Here is a 19,260-nt window from a genome sequence, read left to right as displayed (position 1 = left end):
GCATCTTGCGAAAGACTACATAATTGTTACAAGCCTATACAGGCAATGAAGCGAGCTGCTACAAAAGTGGGGGATGAAGAGAAAGGTAGATAGATAGATAAATAGATAGATAGATAGATAGATAGATAGATAGATAAATAAATAGATAGATAGATAGATAGATAGATAGGTAGATAGTTAGGTAGGTAGGTAGGTAGATAGATAGATAGATAGTTATAGATAGATAGATAGATAGATAGACGGATAGATAGATAGGTAGGTAGATAGATAGATAGACTGAGAAAGATAATGGGGCGGGAGAGAGATTCGGGAAAAATACGATCTGCAAACGAACGAAAAAAAAAACGCTTAATGAAACGAGCAATCTTCAAGTGGCAATCTGCACAGTGATTTAACATAAACATATAAAATCAGAGTAAAAATTGGGAACGAAAAGGATGATTACGATGATAATGAACACGACTCTGAAGATTAACCAAATAAGAAATGCGTTGTGGGAGGAACAGAAAGGAAGATTGAGAAATAATACAAAGAAATATGCTTAATTGATTGTATGGAGTGGAGTATACTATGTTCGAGAATAGAACATGACGACGAATAATAGTGGTTTTTTATTATCTTTATGCAGTTTTTTCAAGTAGCTGATATGATTGACTAAGCAATGAAAAACAATTACTAGATGACACTATTCAGGCTTTCACTTAATAAAATACAGTAGATGAAATAAAGACTCTGAGGTTTCTTGCAGATGTTATGCTTCCCGCTTGATGGTAAGAACTTCAGTACTTTCCGCAGTCCTAGTGTTGAGTGCATGCCATCATACACGTTTTCTCCCCAAAGTGGTCTGCGACCAACCAGTGACCAAACAATCAAGCAACAATCACGATATTCTGAGCGTCTGTTTGTGCGCAAGGCGTGCCCCGCATTCCTCGTAATCCTGACTGCTGACCCATCGCTCCTGGAAGCTCGAGTGGGAGGCGAGGATGGCACCGCCGATCCACGTGGTGATGTCGCGGTTGTCATGGGCAACGACCGTCCTCCGGATGTTGCGCGACGTCATCTCGGTCTGCAGTCGCTCGGCGTAGCCGCGGAGTTTGGTGTTGCCTCCAGCCAGGAGGATGGTGGGGTCGATACTCTCCAGGAAGGTGTTATCGCACCTAGGAAGAGGAAGGACAGTGAGAACGGTCATGGGGCAGATCTGTTGGACTGGCTAGGAGCAAATATCCTACATTGTAGTATTCAGAGAAGCGGTTTTCGCGGCTGACGTTGGTACATTTAAGACCTCTTACCGGCATTATTTGTGGAAGGTGAAAACCCCAGTTTAACTGGCTAACAATTTAAACGGTTGTCCCCGGCATTATTTCAAGGAGACCTAGAACAAAACTAATAAAATTGAATGACAATGGTGCAGTTTATAGATTCTATCACTGCTGTAGATATCCCAGACTTAACCTCTCCTTTTTCGTCATACATGTATGTAACTTTGATGACGGCATGCCATTGAATAATACTCTCATATTTGATATCATCACTATAATGTTTTGTTTTGTGTGTTTTTTTAAAGAAATGATTAGCATGAAAATTATCCTACGCTATATAGCGTGCATCTTCATTTTGCCCCTCAACTTGCGCATCAAAACTGAAATGTGTATATTAACCGATGATTACTGAATAAAAGTATGCATCGATTGCAAGATGTCAGTGTCGTTGATAGATTATCATCATGATCTTGTTATGACGGACTGACTTCTTTTTGTACATCTAATATACAGGTATACGCTAATACGCTTTATTTTTCAACAGGCTGTTGTCTTCAAGCTATTCACTTATTCAAAGACAGCAGTCTACATTCCAGTACTATCAATACATCCTACCATAATCCATTCAAATCACTGTTTTTTTTTTCCTGTCTATCCTAAATAACTCTAAATCAGCATATCTTTTCTTTTCTTTTATCGGACTATTGTAGGCCTACATGGAATTTTAGTTATGTATGAATATACCGCTTGAAAAAAAAATTGATTTGAAAATGAATTTGAATTTTAAATTCATATTTCAAAAATGGAGTACAAGGGTCAAAGAGGACGTTGTACCTGCTAAGACACTCCTGGATCACGTCAAGCAAACCTCTCTGCTGCGTAGGGCTGAAAAGGTCTGGTCTGAACATCGCCTCGGTGCAGTGGAAGAGGTCCTGTCGTCGCAGCGACACCGCCGACCCATCCGGCAGGGCGTATCTGATCGGAGTCGTCAGATCAACCTGCTGCAGCTCCTTTTCGAAATCTGCCACAATCAATGACAATCGAAACCAACAAATAGACAAATAGACACACGCATATATACAAACACGTTTGCGTTTGTAGAATCGAGCTGTAATCAAAACAGTCACAACATAATACTCTCCGTAAATATTTTCATGTCTCATTATATCTGGATTGGTATAGGAAGTTATAGGAAACATATATTTTTCGTGAGATGACAGTTATGTGTTTGCTTTTACTCTGCTCGTTTCGTTTTCTAGTGGGAGGACATCAATAATTTCGAAACATAACTGAAGAGAAACTTTAACTTGAATCCACAATTTAAGTGTGCAAGCAGTCAGAAACAAACAATGCTTAATGCAGTTTTTTTTTTCTTATTCCTGACCTATCATGCTCTATAGATCCGAGTTGGGTACCTATCCTTGCGAAGCTTTACGTGTCAGTGTTAGCATTGTTATATTTCATTTAGGGACTTTGGAATGGAAACTGTGAAAATGTATCAGGTTACCATTTGGTTAGTAATTCAAGCACACTACGAATTCAACATTCCTCATAGTTGACAAACGTATCTTTCAGTGAAACTATTGTGAGCAAATACTGTAAGTGTATAAATACCCATATTGTTTACTGTGTACATGCGACTTTGAGAAACACGACTATAGAATTGGAGCAACAAATGCGAGGGGACAAATGACATTGTTACACGTATCATTGCGGCATGCAGAACTTAGTCAGGCCTGGTGGCTAAGGTATAATTATATTCTACAATTCCCCAACTTATTTGAGACCACAAGTCATGCATTTAGTTTATAACGGTGCGGGCGATTGGCGAGGTATAAGGAGTGAGCGCCCAACCAGGAGAGGGAGTGCAAGGTCTCGTCACCCCATTGCTGCGCTGTTGGTCATAACCAAAGAGATTTGTGCATATAAAATCCCGATGCACGGTGTGGAAAAGAAACCCACGGGGCATAGAGTTTAAAGAATACATTGTAGTTTCAATTTTGCTACAAATCATCCAGTTTGAGACGATTGATAACACAGAAATGATGTTATCGCCTTGTCTTCTTTCATCGGTGTTGTGTTAAGAAAATGAGACAAACTCGTTTACTTCAAGAAGAAATGGTGCAGAGATGATGATTAAGTTTGGCCCCTTTTCTCATATTCTTAGTCACACTTGCACATATCATCCACATAACGTAAACGAACAACGAAGTGCCGATAAGCGCCTTACCACTACAGACGTAAGCCATGTTTTCTTTCATCTCCCTTACGATGCGGTGATCGGACGGAGTCGACGTGGTGAACGAGTGCTCGTCCATCAGGATTCGCTGGAGCTTCCGCGTTACTCCTCTTCCCGCTATGTCGAGCTACATGGAGTGAAGAACATTGAGTTCAATAACATAAACCTTTCACAGTCACGTGTTGTATCTATGCAAAGCATCACAAGGGATTATCAAGCTTTGACGGAAATATCTTTTTTTTTTCTTTCTTTCTCTCCCCATCACAGCAGCTAGCATGTCTTCGAATGTTGACCAATCAAGCAAATGCTCTTGACCACACTATTTTGGCTGTCCTATCTGATTCGCTGAATGCGTACTTTTCTCTCTTTAAAGAAATCTACACCTTTGGATGTCTCTGCACGAAATGTGGTTATCTTAGGTTGTGACAGTGACGTTCAATGCTAGCGTTACGTAATGACGTCGTCACCGTTTAAAGCATTTTCTTTCAAATGGTCTGAACGGAGAATACTTATATCCTTCGGCCCACTCGTTATTCCTAAGGTTCGCTATCCCGAAGGTTTGTTATTCCGAAGGCTTGTTATTACGAAGATTCGTAATCCCCCCCCCCCAAAAAAAAAAAAAAAAATGGTTAAATTTCGTTAGAACGCAAATACATGTATTTCCATTTTCGGATAACGAAATTTATTTCATTTTCGGACTATTATATGGCACTTTCGGTAATAACGAATATCACCGGGCAAAACAAGCACTCAGTACTCGGTAGTTTTCCAGTGAGTTTCCCTCACTGTAGTTTTGAAAACAATTCAATTCAATTCAATTCAATTCAATTCAATTCAATTCAATTCAATCCAATTCAATTCAATTCGATTCCATTCATCTTAATACTTTATTCTTAATAGAAACATCAGAATGAAAGTACAAAGATTACGCTTGGAATATTTTGCTGAAACGAAAATCCATAATCATATATTCGTTTGTTTGTTTGTTTGTTTGCTTTTTCTTTTTTATCAATTTATGTGTTAGTCTGAAAATTCCCGATCATGTTCTATTTGGAACGGAGGCCATTTTTTTAGGGGATCCTTTCAAACAGTTAGTAATGATCCAGAGTCATTTCATTTTGAAGTATCATGTGTGTGCCTCGTTGTTGTTGTTTTTGTTTTTGTTGTTGTTATATTTGACTGCCAGCGTTTTCCACCTTATTATAGACTTACCGTTACCACTGCATTGGACACGGTGCACCCCTGGTAAACCGGGATCACTTCGGTCACGCCGCTGCCGCTACTCAGCACCAGACCCGACGTCTCCCCGTTGGCGTGGAGTGCTAGGGCTCCCTGGTTGATGACGTAACACGCTGGGACGTGATACTGCTCAAAGAGAGTCTGGAGACCGGCAATAATAAGATGATAATAATGATAATAATAATAATAATAACAATAATAATAATAATAATAATAATAATAATGATAATGATATTGTCTCATTTACCAAGGGTAGCCTCTTCAGTGTTGCCACTGCTCTACCAGAGGGCCCTGCTATATCCTAGCGTTGCCAGGTCGATACCCATTTATACACCTGGGTCGAGAGGGACATAGTGGGTAAAAACATCTTGTCCAAGAACGTAAGCACTAGGCGGGATTCGAACTCGGGTCTTCCGAATGGGAGTCGGGAATCCACCAGTGCCGTATATAAAGAGTCTTGAGTCCAGAATCTTGCTGAACCGCCTTATCGACCACTAAGAGGAAGGCTTGCTACCTGAAAATCAATGCGGGTTCAGACAGGGACGCAGCACAGTGGATATGATTTTCGCAGCACGTCAGCTTCAGAAGAAATGCCAGGAGCAGAATGTCGGTCTCTACACCACCTTCGTAGACCTGACTAAGGCTTTCGACACTGTATGCCGAGAAGGCCTATGGAAGATCATGGCCAAGTTTGGCTGCCCTGCCAAGTTCACCTGACTGGTCAGACAGTTCCATGACGGCATGCAAGCTAGCGTGCAGGATGACAGTGAACGCTCAGAGCCCTCTCCTGTCACAAACGTCGTGAAACAAGGCCGCGTTCTCGCCCCTACCCTGTTCAGTATGATGTTCTCAGCCATGCTGACAGATGCTTTTCGTGAAGGTGACATCGGAGTCGATTTCAGATTCAGAACTGATGGAAAGCTCTTCAACCTACGGAGACTGCAGACAAAATCGAAAGTTCAGGAGGATATCGCCCGTGACTTTCTCTTTGCTGATGACTGTGCCCTGTATGCTAGTACCCAGTCTGACATGCAGGAAAGCATTGACCTATTCGCCAACGCCTGTGACGACTTCGGTCTGATGATAAGCATAAAGAAAACTGAGGTGATGCATCAGCCAGCTCCTGCAACTTCCTACACAGAGCCAACCGTCACAGTCAACGACGAGAAGTTGAAAGTGGCAGACAAATTTGTTTATCTTGGCAGCACCCTGTCACGCAATATCAACATCGACGAAGAAGTCTCCTACAGAATTGCCAGGGCATGCTCGGCCTTCGGCAGCCTCAGAGACAGGGTGTGGAAGAGAAGAGGAATAAGTCTTCAAACCAAACTTAAGGTGTAAAGAGCAGTCGTCCTGCCCTCTCTACTGTACGCCTGCCAAACAGCTGAACTCCTTCCACATGAGATGCCTCCGAAATCTGCTACATGTTAAATGGCAAGACAAGGTGCCAGACACCGAAGTACTTCAGAGATCCCAAATGGAGAGTGCTCATGCGATGCTCAAGCGCTCCCAACTCAGATGGGCGGGGCATGTACTTCGAATGTCCGACGAACGTTTGCCAAAGCGACTGCTCTACGGTGAACTGGTGGAAGACAAGCGCTCTCATGGAGGTCAGAGGAAGCGCTACAAGGACACACTCAAAGCATCCATGAAATGCTGTAGCATCAACCCGGACAAATGGGAAACAACGGCGCAAGACCGATCTGCCTGGCGATCCGTGGTCAGCTCTGGTGTGTCAGGCTACGAAGTGAAACGTGTGGAGGAGCAGGAGCAAAAACGGCAGCAGCTTGGCGTACCTCCGGCATTTCCATGTCCACACTGCACCAGGCATTTTAGGGCAAGGATCGGACATCGGACTGATAAGCCATCTTCGCACTCACGGAATGTAGTGTTACTAGAAGTTGTGGTCGTCTTCGCCAGCAAAGGACGAACATCATCATCATCATCATCACAGGCCCGTAGCCAGGGGGGGGGGGGGGGGGGTGCGTCGGGTGCGTACGCACCCCCCCCCCCCAATTCTGAAAGGTCCACTTTTTCATAATAACGGTTTTTAGCAATTCTCAAGATAACAATCCAAATAAATATAAAGACACATTATATGCTACGTAAATGTGGAAGAGTACGTTTAACAATGTTAAAAATAATTGTACGAAACCCTTTTGTTGTATGAACCATCGGATCGTCCCCATGCACACAAACACAAATGTTATGTATCAATTTGTGCGAGCTATTATCATATTGGCACTGCATGCCATGGCCCTTATACATTTTCTCATGTTGTGACAGTTCGATTGGTTCTCATTTTGAAGTGAGCCAAAACCTAAGAACATTCTCACTTATAATTTCCAAAGAGTATTATGCAGGCACGCAAACTCAATTTAGTTGTATTTCATTTAAATGTAATGGGTAAGAGGGTATGAGAGAGAATGCTGAGCTATGAAGTGAAATGGTAAAGTAAAAAGTTTGTCAGATAGTATTACAAAAGCCTGAATATTGCAAGAGCTCCGGAGTAAAAACAGTCAGGGAAAAACCATATGTATGATAACATTGTGAGAGCGTTAGACTGCATTGTGACGCGTCGTTATTTAATTTACATTCTTTATTCATATTTTTCATAAAAAACACAGGTAATGAGCCGGATTGGGTTAAAATTCTCACTTACAGCTTTGTAGAAGTCTGAGTCAACAGTATCACACAGTACTTCAAGACGTATTAGTACAAACGATTTCTTGAGCCTGCACCGTTTCAGGCTCTGTTCTGGATACGGCGGTAGAAACTCATTCTTTTTTGTTGTTTATTTTATCATTATTTACTAATCTCTTTTCTAACTTACAGGTAGCGGATTTCTTTGCAGGCCAAATTCGGAAATGTACTGTTGATTATTATACATTTTCTCATGTTGTGACAGTTCTATTGGTTCTCATTTTAAAGTGAGCCAAAACCTAAGAACATTCTCACTTATAATTTCCAAAGAGTATTATGCAGGCACGCAAACTCATTTTAGTTGTATTTCATTTAAATGTAATGGGTAAGAGGGTATGAGAGAGAATGGAAAGTGCTGAGCTTTGAAGTAAAATGGTAAAGTAAAAAGTTTGTCAGATAGTATTACAAAAGCCTGAATATTGCAAGAGCTCCGGAGTAAAAACAGTCAGTGAAAAACCCTATAGCATTGTGAGAGCGTTAGACTGCATTGTGACGCATCGTTATTTAATTTACATTCTTTATTCATATATTTTCATAAATATCTTAGGTAATGAGTCGGATTGGATTACAATTCTCACTTACAGCTTTGTAGAAGCTAGTAACCAAATATGCTACTATAATTTAATAAATAAGAAATAACCATTCCAGTATGTATCTTAGTGTGCACAGTAAGACAGATCAAATCAAATAGGAAAACATCTGAGCACTAAGCCTGAGGTCTGAATTTGCACTCAACTTCTTCCAATGGCTAACGGATGTTTAATTTTTGAATTTCACTGACCTCCAAATTTCACAAAGAAAACCTTCTTAGCATGATGGTTAATATGACATTTTGACTGATATTGGAGATGTTTGCGAATCGGATCTACTACCTTTAATATTATTAAATCTAAAATTATTATTTGAAAGTTCGGAAATGCTGGAAATATCCTACCACAAGGAGGCAAAATATAAATGGTTCACATTTACAATTCATTTTGTTTTAAAAATGTTCTTATTTATTTTCGTTTTTGACAAACTCGCATACCAACGGCTGATATACTGTATAGTAAAGTGAATGTTTCATCTTCCAAACAGCATCCAATGGGATGGAAAACTCCAACTGAAAGGTGGACACCGTGACCATACTCGCTAAAGAAAACGCGTAATAGGGGTCGTTTTTTTCTCACGGATTAGATGGAAAGTGTGATGTACGAGCGTATATAATCAAAGGGTATCAAAAAGGCCGAAATTTGGGAAAATGGTATATTGTTCAATCATGATGAAGTACTTCTTTAGGGTGCAGGAAACATTTAAGGAATACTTGTTTTTAAGGCCCGAAAAAATCATATGATCATTACTCGTTTAGGGGCCATTTTGAAAGTCCATGTATGAGCATGGTGTCCACCTTTTAATTGTCGCTACCCCTCCCGGGACAGTATCAAAGGACCGTTTTGTTAATTAACGCAATCCCCCCTTCCTTTAAAAATCCTGGCTTCAGGCCTGCTAACGCGGGTATACAATAGAAAAAATAAAAGTTAAAACAACACCAGGAAAATCACTATTCTCAATTTTGCGGCGCGCTACGCGCGCAGAGTCTCGAACACAATTAAACTTTGCAACTTCCTAGCAAAATGAGTTTTTACACTGTTAGAAAAAAATCAACAAGGTTGTTTAAAATTTTAAACAACCACAAGTTAACCGGTGAATCGCTCAACTGTTGTTTAAAAATTAAACAACACGTAGTTGTTTAAACTTTTAACCCTTTGTTGTTTAAAAATTCTAAACAACTGTTGTTTAAAAGAAATTTAAACAACTGGGTTGTTTAAAAAAGTTGTTTAAAAATTTAAACAACTGTTGTTTAAAAGTCATTTTAAACAACTGGGTTGTTTAAAAAAAGTTGTTTAAAAGTCTAAACAACTGTTGTTTAAATGTGATTTTATACAACTGAGTTGTTTAAAAAAAGTTGTTTAAAACTCTAAACAACTGCTGTTTAAAAGTCATTTTATACAACCGGGTTGTTTAAAAGTAATTTTATACAACTGGGTTGTTTAAAGCAAATATTACATATTCATTTTAGAATTTAAACAGTTCTTAATCCCATATTACTGTACAACTCACTTGTATATAAGCACAATAACACAAATGTTTATTTTTTTGGCCAATTATATATTTCTGCACATTTTCACTGTCTATATCACTGACAGCGTATTAGAAACCTTCAATCAGTCAATCTGTCCGTCGATGTGCAAACTTATTACAAATAACAAATTGAGCCAATCAAGAATTGTCTCATCCATTTTCAGAATATATACAGAGTAACAATTCTTCTTATACAGTTAACCTTTGATAAGTCGAAGTTCTCGAGAACCGAGAAAAATGTGTCGACTTGCGCGGATTTAGTAAAAATATGCAGTTTGACTGCAGAGGAAAAATCACGAGCTTTTGCTATGCTTCAGTTAAGTGATTTCCCAGCTGAATTGACCTCGACTCATCTAAAGCTTAGTGTATTGTCAAATGTACATTTTGATTCCACTTACATACAAATGGGGCGCTTAACGCCGTAAAAATCACATTTCCCAATATTTCAACTAAACTGCAATGGCAAATTGAATTGGAAATATGCAATAATTAAAGAATTAATTATTATGCATAACATGGATGTGTTCAGCTTGAGATTATCTATACCTGTGCCACATTGAATATTTTGTTGCTTCATTTCTCATATTGTGTGGGTGCATGGGGACCATCAGTTGCCCTCAGATGGGTCCAAAAGGGCTAACTGAATGAACAGTAAACAGAGAATGTAATTTTTCAAAATGCTTTTACAGTCCAATGCACACCTTACAGACACATTATCCAGTTTTATAGTGATCATACCCTGACAAGACAAGATAAATCTTGAATAAGTCTTATTTCCTGTAATAATTACATGTATCTGATTTTCTTAGAACCACTTACTTTGTTCTTGAAGTGTTTGTCACTATTACATGCGCTTGGAAATCTCATAAGCGAAGCTTAAGGGAATGGCCCTCTAAGGATTTGCTTTTCTGTCCCAATACTGTACTTTGTTGCCCCACTAAGAAAATATTACTGAAGGTATTGCACTACACAGCTTCTCTATTAACTAGATCATTTTTAACAATGTTCAATTTGATGTAACAACATTTTGAATCATTTCAGTTGCAATGCTTTTGGGGAACATCTGCAATAGTAAGTCAGGGGTTATTAGATTATATTTCCTTGACAGTACAATGATGACTGTAAATATACTGCAGATGGAGAAACCATTCACATTAAGAAATAAGTTTTATCTCTTGTGAAAATTCTACTCCATACCTATATTCAGCATATCTGAACAGACCAAATAACATATACAGTACATTGTAATTATAATGAAACTTACTCCTGTTTACTGGTGTAATTTGAGAAGTCATACCTGCTACCAACACATAGTTTTTTTTTCTTCATAACTGGGATGTGCCAAGTACAGCACATCTGTCCAGCAAAGATCATCTCTGTCACTCCTGTGATAGAGATGGCAGTAATGAAGATTACTCTATATACAATGAAATAAATTCATAGTGGAAATATACATTCTACAAAACAGTTCATCTTGAATTTTATGAAGGTCACATCAGTACAGAGTGTCACCTCCATTATGCTCAACAGATATGAGGTTTTAATTTCACAATTGCTATATTTCTGAAAATTGACTGTCATGCTTCAGTATAAACCAGTGAAGATCTTGCCCAATATTTCATTAAGTCATTACTATGCAAAATACCCTTTTTAATTCATTTCTAGCCCATCTTTATCGCAAGTTTTCAAGGGCCAACATTACCCACTAATAGAACAATCTTCTCATGACCTTTGATCTTTCCATGTGACATGTATCCATTACTTATTGAGTTATAAACAAATAAAACATAGATACCAAACCTTTGCTTTGACGAATGACCTAAAAGTCAACTTTGTCAATTAAACTTCTGATGACCATGAAAATCTCATTCTACGCATCTAATCTTCCTGATTTGAAGAGTTCAGGTATGTCCTGATCTCTCTCACAGAACTGGACGTCACTTTACCAGGCATTTTGTACACAACTGTCTCCAAGAACTGCAAGGCAGCAAAACATTGAGCCTGGTAATCTACATCTAGGACATAATGCACTTTGAATGCACAGTCCACAGCCTTTGTCAAAGTTGGAAACAAGAATCCCTGTCTCTCTACAATAGGGAGTTTTCGCAAGCACAACGCGGCCGGGAGTTAAGCGTGTCATGTGCGAAATTTGCTTCTGCACATGATCAAATGTGAGGAACGTCCCGTCCGGGGGAAAACGAGTACGGTACTTGGCCAAAATAGCGTTCGGTCCCGATGCTGGGCAGGAGTGAGCCAGCCAGTCAGCCATCCAATCAGCGATCTTGTCCCCACGCCTCCGTCTTGTACAGGAAAGCGAAACTGCATAGATATGGGGACGGGAGTCAGAGTACGGGGACTGTCACAAGTGATCGCTTCCTCGTATTCTCGGTCTTCGCGTCGTGTAGCGAAAACTTCCTAATCACAAAGGTTTGCAGTGGCTTCTTCCAGGATCCTCCCATCAGCAAGATGAAGGGCTGTGGTCTCTGCTTCCTGTCAATTTGTCCAATGTAGAAAGCCAGGTCTGTGCCCTCCTGTAAAATGAAATGGAAGTGGAAAAGAAACATGCATATACATCTCAATAAAATCTTGAAATAATCTACGCAGAAGTGTTGGGTTGAGGCATTGGTATAATGAAGTCCATCAGAATAGATATATTTCCCACACTTTTCCAATGTTCAATGTTGAGTTCATAATAAAGTGCCTGGCCAAATTCTGTAACATTTCATTTGCAAACATATACCCTAAATTGGGTATTTTATGTAGTATATAAGATCCATGTATTACATTTTCTAGTCTTGCAAGGGCTAACCATGACCTGGCTGAATGAATTTTCAACTGTGTGGCCTATGGGAACTTCTGAAAGGTAATTAATTTTATTGCTGGCAAGCCCAGGCAAAAAGTATTATCAAGCAAAAACTACTTCTGAATTGCATTTCATTATTTTGGGTAAGTTACTCTTTCCAATACTAGTAGTATAACAATTGTGTCCACTTACATTGTAGGAACATTAAGGAGTATGCGAGGTCTTTTTTCTTTTTGGTATGGGGGGGGGGGGGGGGGGAGACACCCTGTATCACATTGGATGTATATGAGTGGTAGGTGATATATTTCCAGCATCTTCCTGAATATAATGATACCATAGGTCAAGTGCAATATTTATTAATGAATGGAATATTCCTTATTGGCGACATTTGTGACCAATTTTGCATTTCATGCGAATTTTTTCCCCTTTCTATCAAAATGAAAAGGACATATTGATATTGGACAAGTGTGTGATTGAGCAGTCAGGCACAAAATAAAGTAAATGTGTATGTTGACTATGTAATATAAGATTTTTTTTTTCATAAAAAAAATTGTGATTCACAGCATACATTACCAAAATAGTAAATTTGCATAAATATGTAGAATCCATGGACTAAACTAACAAATGAAACAGCATAAACTGGGAATTTCTGTAACTATGGACCACAGCTTGATGATTTCTATATTTTGTATTGCAATGTCAAAGTCCATCTCATCATTTTAGTAAGAGGGCAACACATCACTTGTTTTAGAAGATTAGCCTCCGAACAGTTAGGTACTTACAGGTTGAAAGTCGCAGAATAACTCCAACGACTCCTGAAAGGAGCACTTGCCCCACACCCTCGCAGTCCAGCCTCGGCAAACTAGCGGCAGCATGCTGAATGCAAGCGTCTCTTTTTCCTCTGTGGAGCAAAATGTATGACACAGGGGGAGTATTTTGAATGATAAGTACAAATATACCCTTTAAAAATATTAACACAATCAAGGCTGATAAAGAGAAATGCTGACAAGAATCAGCTCATATTCAGATGCTAGCTTATGTACTTATATTGTACTTGATTGCAACCAGGATTACTAACTGTGTGTATGTGTGTGTGTGTGTGTGGGGGGGGGGGGGGGGAGGGGCAGTTTTAAAGTTGTTTGGAGGGTATTGTAGAAAATACTACACATTTTGAATGAGGGACTGATTCTGGCAACGGCATTTACTACCAAGACGGGCAAGTAATTGTGGATTAGTAGAGCCAAACTTGTAAGGCCAAGCATTAGAATTATAATGCTGTAATAATCATCATGCTATTCTACAAAGCAGCAATCAGAGTTACCATGAACTTGGATGAAAGAATGTTGAATGGTGTTGACAGCCAGTGCCTTAATAAGAATAATCTTGAACTACTGTTAAGTGCTTAACAAAGACTATTGCAATATGAATGACATTTGGGCTTTTGCAGGAGGTTCATGTCATATTCTGGCATTGCATAAAGCAAGATCAGTTAATATGCATATATCTTAATTAGATTAGCAAGAGCAAGGGATGTTCAAGGTCCAGTGATTTTTATTCCAAGTAGTAGGAGAAAGAATGCAAAAATTTTAATAGTTCATAAAAGACTTCTCTGTTAATGTTATCCTATAATGACAAAAGCTTGATTATCATGTGAGTTGATCAGGCAGTGGAGAAGAAAAGGGGAATGGTAGATGAAGGAGGCAAGGACAAACCGTCCAGAAGTTTCAGGGTACATGAACTGTGTGGCCGTGGGGTGCTATAATGTGAGAGAGGGGCAGGAGACAGCCTCTCCCAAATAATTGTCCAAGCTGTATTTACAGTCATTAAAGCTGCACTACCGCATGTAATACAAGGAGCGAAAGAAGCTTGTATGAGCACAATTAAAGATGTTCTGAATCCACATGTCATCTCTTGAGGATTCAGTTCCAGCAGGACGAGGTCCAACATGAGCTAAGGAGGGACAATCTCTGCCTGACTGGCCTGCCAGAGGGGGCTGAGGAGACAGAGGAAGAACTTACTGAGGGCGAGTCAAATGTTGCCAAGGAAGTTGGCTTAGACATTTGGAAAGAGGACATCTCATCTCCATGATCTTGTCATCAGCTTGGGGAAAAGGCAAGAAGGAAAGAGCAGGCAGATCAAAGTCCACTTTATTGCAAACAAAAGGAACAAACTGTATTCTGGGCATTCTAGTCTGAAAGGAAAAGAGAACATGAAAAGTGTGTACATCAATGAAGATCTAAAGGCATGCAATGTGTCACTCGATCAGTGCATGATAAATGCCAAGGAAGCTCATGATGTCGAATCGGCAACAAAACCAAATACGGGAACATGACATGCAAGTTGAATGATGGACAAAGAAGAGTCATCAAGAGCCCGGGTGATCTCTTTGATATTGGCTTTGAAATTACAGATCCACTTCAGTTTTTGCAGGTTTTTGCAAAAGTCTTAGAAATTAATTAACAAGCATTAAATGAATTTCTCGGTCTAACAATTTTTGTTTTTATAGTCATGTACATACTGTAAGTATTTTGTTAATGTTGTTAATAAATTCACCTCAACTCAAATGCAAAAAAGGAAAGGGTAGTACTGGGGCTGTAGATTAGAATCTCTACACAGAGCAATACTATTTAAAATGTACCTTGGGAAAGGCCAGCGGTGTCACCCGTGTGACGAAGAAGCAGCGTTTGCTACGATGGACATCTTGATTCCCCATACTAGAGTATTTTGTCAGCATACATGGCCATGCTGCAAACATCCTGTCTTCAGCCATGATCTCCTGGCTGAAGTCTTGCTTGATCTGTACAAATTAGGGAACAAGATTGCATTTGTAATCATATTAAGGGTGGCCCAGAAAGAATGCTATAAACCAAATGGGGAAAAAAATTATAATACTCAAGTTAATAACAAAAACATAAATGATGGAGTGAATTATGCATGATCATTAGCTTCTGCAAAAATGTTCATTATAAACATTTTTCTCACAAGTTTGAGTGAATTTGCACAATGTGCTTCGTTTGGCATGGAAATCTTGACAGACTGAGAAGAAAGCTCCTAATCTTTGCATAGAAACTTATTCGAAAGTGACAAAAGTGCCAAAAATTGGTTCCAAACCACCTACCTACACGAAACAAATAGAACTCTACTAAGGTGGTATATTATTACTACAGGCATTAAGTTTACGTGTGGTGCATAGACTATATTGTGCGTTAAAAACACCACAATCTGTTTTCTGTCTTTATCTTCATTTTCTATAGGGGTTCTAGGCCTTTCTTTTTTCTACTGGAAGCTTACGTAGACCTTAATTCATCGAACATCATTGATGGCAATGATGCTCAGTAAAGAATGAATTGCTCCAGCAAAAGTAGCAGAACTTAACTTGCATTTTAGTATTGGATTTTAGGGGGTTCGTTATGTTTACAGTAATTGTACGGTTGGACCTACTACTCATCGACCGCCTAATGTTTATTTGCTTGATAAGAATATTTAACACTGAAATTCATGCAAAAAACTTGACCTACGTGATTGAGAAAATCCAGAGCTATATAGGCTATCAAATGCCTTTGTTCCCTTTTCAATTCGAAGTTTCAGTGCAAAAATATCGCCGTCGAACTTGCGAGGCTCCCCGCGGTAACGCTCCTTATTGAGATCGACCGCTGTTTTTGCATTGACAATGCACGCAAACCGAGTTGTGAACACCGTGTTGTACGAAGCTTTTTAGAAACTTCCATAGACATTACATTATGATTCAGTGAAAATATTCATTCAAAATTTTGCCCTTGATTAAAACCATTAACTTTGTTAATGAACGGTGAATTTTCGCGTTTTCCCACACCATCCTCATCAACAGTCAAAGCCAATCCATTTTTATGTGCTTTGCGTGCAGTGAAGTGCGTACTATGCGTTCAGTGCGCCAATTAATACACGGTCGGTTTATTACAAGAGGGTGGTCGTATAGGGCTATCATACAGCCGACCATGGCATAAGTTCTAAATTATGAGGTAGGAAATGATCGAGACAGGTCATTGTGTAATTGAACTTAGTTAGCACGGTATTAGCAGTCTAAAATATAGGCCCTAGCCCTTGACTAGGCCCTAGCATTACCTAGCTAGGCCCTAACCGTCACGTTAGACCCTATGCCTATTAAACTAACTTGAATGTTAGATTTCTACATCATCGAACTCGGACACTGCGCCTATAATTGTGCATGATGAGATACGGTGCCTGTTACAACTTAGAATACTGTACAACGAATAGGCTACTGTACTGTGTCAACAATGGGAATATTCCGTACGCTGATTTAGATGATTAGTTTCTGTAAAAGAAATTCGTATTTTATCTGAAGTTTTGAAAATGTATGTAAGGATTGAATTATGCAAGTGTTTATACAAGCACGAGTTGGTTGAAAAACATAATGTAGGTACCGGTACAGACGACCTAACTTAAACATTAACAGTTTGTTAGATCTACATTACATGCATGAAGGCGAGGCGTAGCGCAGCCCGGCCAAGAACCCAAAGCGTGAGCCGTGACTAGCTTCATACATCATGCAAATTACAGATGGGCATGAAGCGATATATAACTATCAGTTAAATAAATAAATACCTTGGAATGACTGGCAAAGTTCTTCTATAGCTAGACCCCATTTGCTGAGAATGTTCGTGACTCCATGATATAGCTGCATTGCAGTCATCGTCACCGCCGTCCATCATGATGAATAGCCGCGCTATGCGCTACTGTATACTGTAGCTATACGTACATAAACGTGTGATGTATGTGTGTGTGTGAGGAGCGGTGGCCGCCCGGCGGCGATCGATTGCGACGAAAAGGATACATGCAGGCCCGCTGATTGGTTCATGACTATCACATGACTTTTGCCCATCAATTTCTAAACAACGTTGTTTAATTGTTTGGACAATCATTCCGAATTCTTTTTAAACAACCGCTGTTTAAGGCAATCAAGCTCCAATTTTCTATATTTAAACAACATTGTTTAGAATTTTAAACAACAATATTTTAAACAACGAAATTTTACACAGCGTTCTAACAGTGTACTATTTCCTAGATGAAATACCGTAACGCGATTGCATGCAACAGACAAAAATACAAATTTCCTCGAGACTTTAAAACGTCATTAAAACAGTCAAAATTCACAATTTGCGGCGCGCTTCGCGCGCAAATTCTTATACAACTTTTGTAGTTCGGTCGTCCAAAGAATATATATATATATATATATATATACCGGGTGACCCAAAAAAAGCGGAACGGTGGATTTTCAGTACCTTGCTTTCTAAAAGTGAAAATTTTTTTGACATCATGAGAAAGAGCATTTTCCGCAGAAGACAATGATACCAAAATCATTAAATTTGGTTCAGTACTTTTTATTCTACGCCAATTTCTGAAAATGCAGTAATTTTCAAATTTCGCCGGATCTTTGCGACTTATGAGATGATAATTTGAGTGCGATACGCGATCCATACGGTGAATATTGTGTAAGTTCGGTGATCCATGTCAACAAAAGATACAGCTTTTACATTGGGCACGGGCCAGGAAAAAACAGTGTGTATGTGTGTGTGTGTGTGTGTGTGTGTGTGTGTGTGTGCGCGCGCGCTCCCAATATGAAAGCGTTATCTTTTGTTGACATGGATCAACGAGCTTACACAATTCACCGTATGGAACGCGTGTCGCACCCAAATTATTATCTCATAAGTCGCAAAAAATTGAAAATGACTGCATTTACATAAATTGGCGTAGAATAAAAAGTACTGAACCAAATTTAATGATTTTGGTACCATGGTCTTCTGCGGAAGATGCTCTTTCTAATGTTGTCGAAAAATATATCACTTTTAGAACGCAAGGTACTGAAAATCCACCGTTCCCCTTTTTTTGGGACACCCGGTATATAATTGTGTGTGTGTGTGTGTGTGTGTGTGTGTGTGTGTGTCATCATTGGTATTGGTACCGAAGGTCCGTTTTTTTAGTGACCGCACCCCCCCTTGAAAAATCCTGGCTACGGGCCTGTCATCATCATCATCATATAAAGAGAGTCTGGCCAACTCATAAATTGGACGCCATGTCGTTATCCAGCGTACAGTGCGCTTATGGTTTTAGCGCGTGCGCTTGGGGGGCTTTTTACTCCCATATGTATGAAACTGACATGAAGGCCTACTAGTAATTCAAAATGAATACACCTATGTACAATGTACAACATGACAACGTCGTCGATAAGTGCGTATTAAGGTAGGTAAAATGATTTCAAATTGTTTTAAAATAATTCAAAGAGAAAGACCTGAAATTGAACTGTAAAGCACAAGACAGTATATTTACCTGGATTACATTATGAGGGATATCCTCGGTGAAATCCGCACCAAATTAGAATTACATGGCTAGATCATTGAATAGATATGAAGTAAGTAATTAAAAAAAATGAAAATGTCCTAATGGCGACTGGTATACCTCCGCCAGATTACATTGTTCTCTTAACAGGTCTGAGTACGTCTCTACAATGTTATACGACAGTTTCACATACTTGGCAGAAAAAAAAATGCCATGTTTGTCACAAAATTCAATGCGTCGAGTGTTTACTTTCCTTAAACTAGGTGTGAATGGATGGACTTTTATTGTTAAAGACTCGTTGACTGAGCAAACATTAAGGAATTTGAGCATTTTCACTTTGACCAATATATTCTTATGACAATACTTTGATCGGTCATTTTAAAAATATGGGGAAAATCCAGTCATGTTAGTATTTCACTTGACCTTTGACCATCTTAGCCAAAATCTTTCCGTACGTGTCATTGTGGAGTAATGGTGGCATGCAAATACTGTAAATATTGGACAAACTATTTACTGTAAATACTGAGCATTGGGTAATCCCCAAGGTACGAAGGAACTGTGTA

At 39.2% G+C, this 19,260-nt stretch overlaps 1 protein-coding gene across 1 annotated transcript in view; it reads right to left on the bottom strand.

Annotated features, from left to right (window-relative positions):
* Positions 1–234: 234 nt before the first annotated feature.
* Positions 235–19,260, bottom strand: part of LOC139717308 (uncharacterized) — a 59,477-nt gene continuing 40,451 nt past the window's right edge. Inside the window, exons 7-10 of the mRNA XM_071628799.1 lie at positions 4,711–4,878; positions 3,490–3,625; positions 2,094–2,280; positions 235–1,157 (exon numbers count right to left, since the gene is read on the bottom strand). Coding sequence (XP_071484900.1) covers positions 881–1,157; positions 2,094–2,280; positions 3,490–3,625; positions 4,711–4,878 — 768 coding nt within the window. The 3' untranslated portion in view covers positions 235–880. The remainder of the gene's footprint in view (positions 1,158–2,093; positions 2,281–3,489; positions 3,626–4,710; positions 4,879–19,260) is intronic.

Source organism: Diadema antillarum, unplaced genomic scaffold (genome assembly GCF_040938485.1).
Source record: "Diadema antillarum isolate AM-2024a unplaced genomic scaffold, OU_Dant_1.0 scf00000074, whole genome shotgun sequence".
Taxonomy (NCBI): Eukaryota; Metazoa; Echinodermata; class Echinoidea; order Diadematoida; family Diadematidae; genus Diadema; species Diadema antillarum.
Note: the sequence above shows the minus strand (reverse complement) of the source record. Positions and strands in the feature narration are given on the sequence as shown.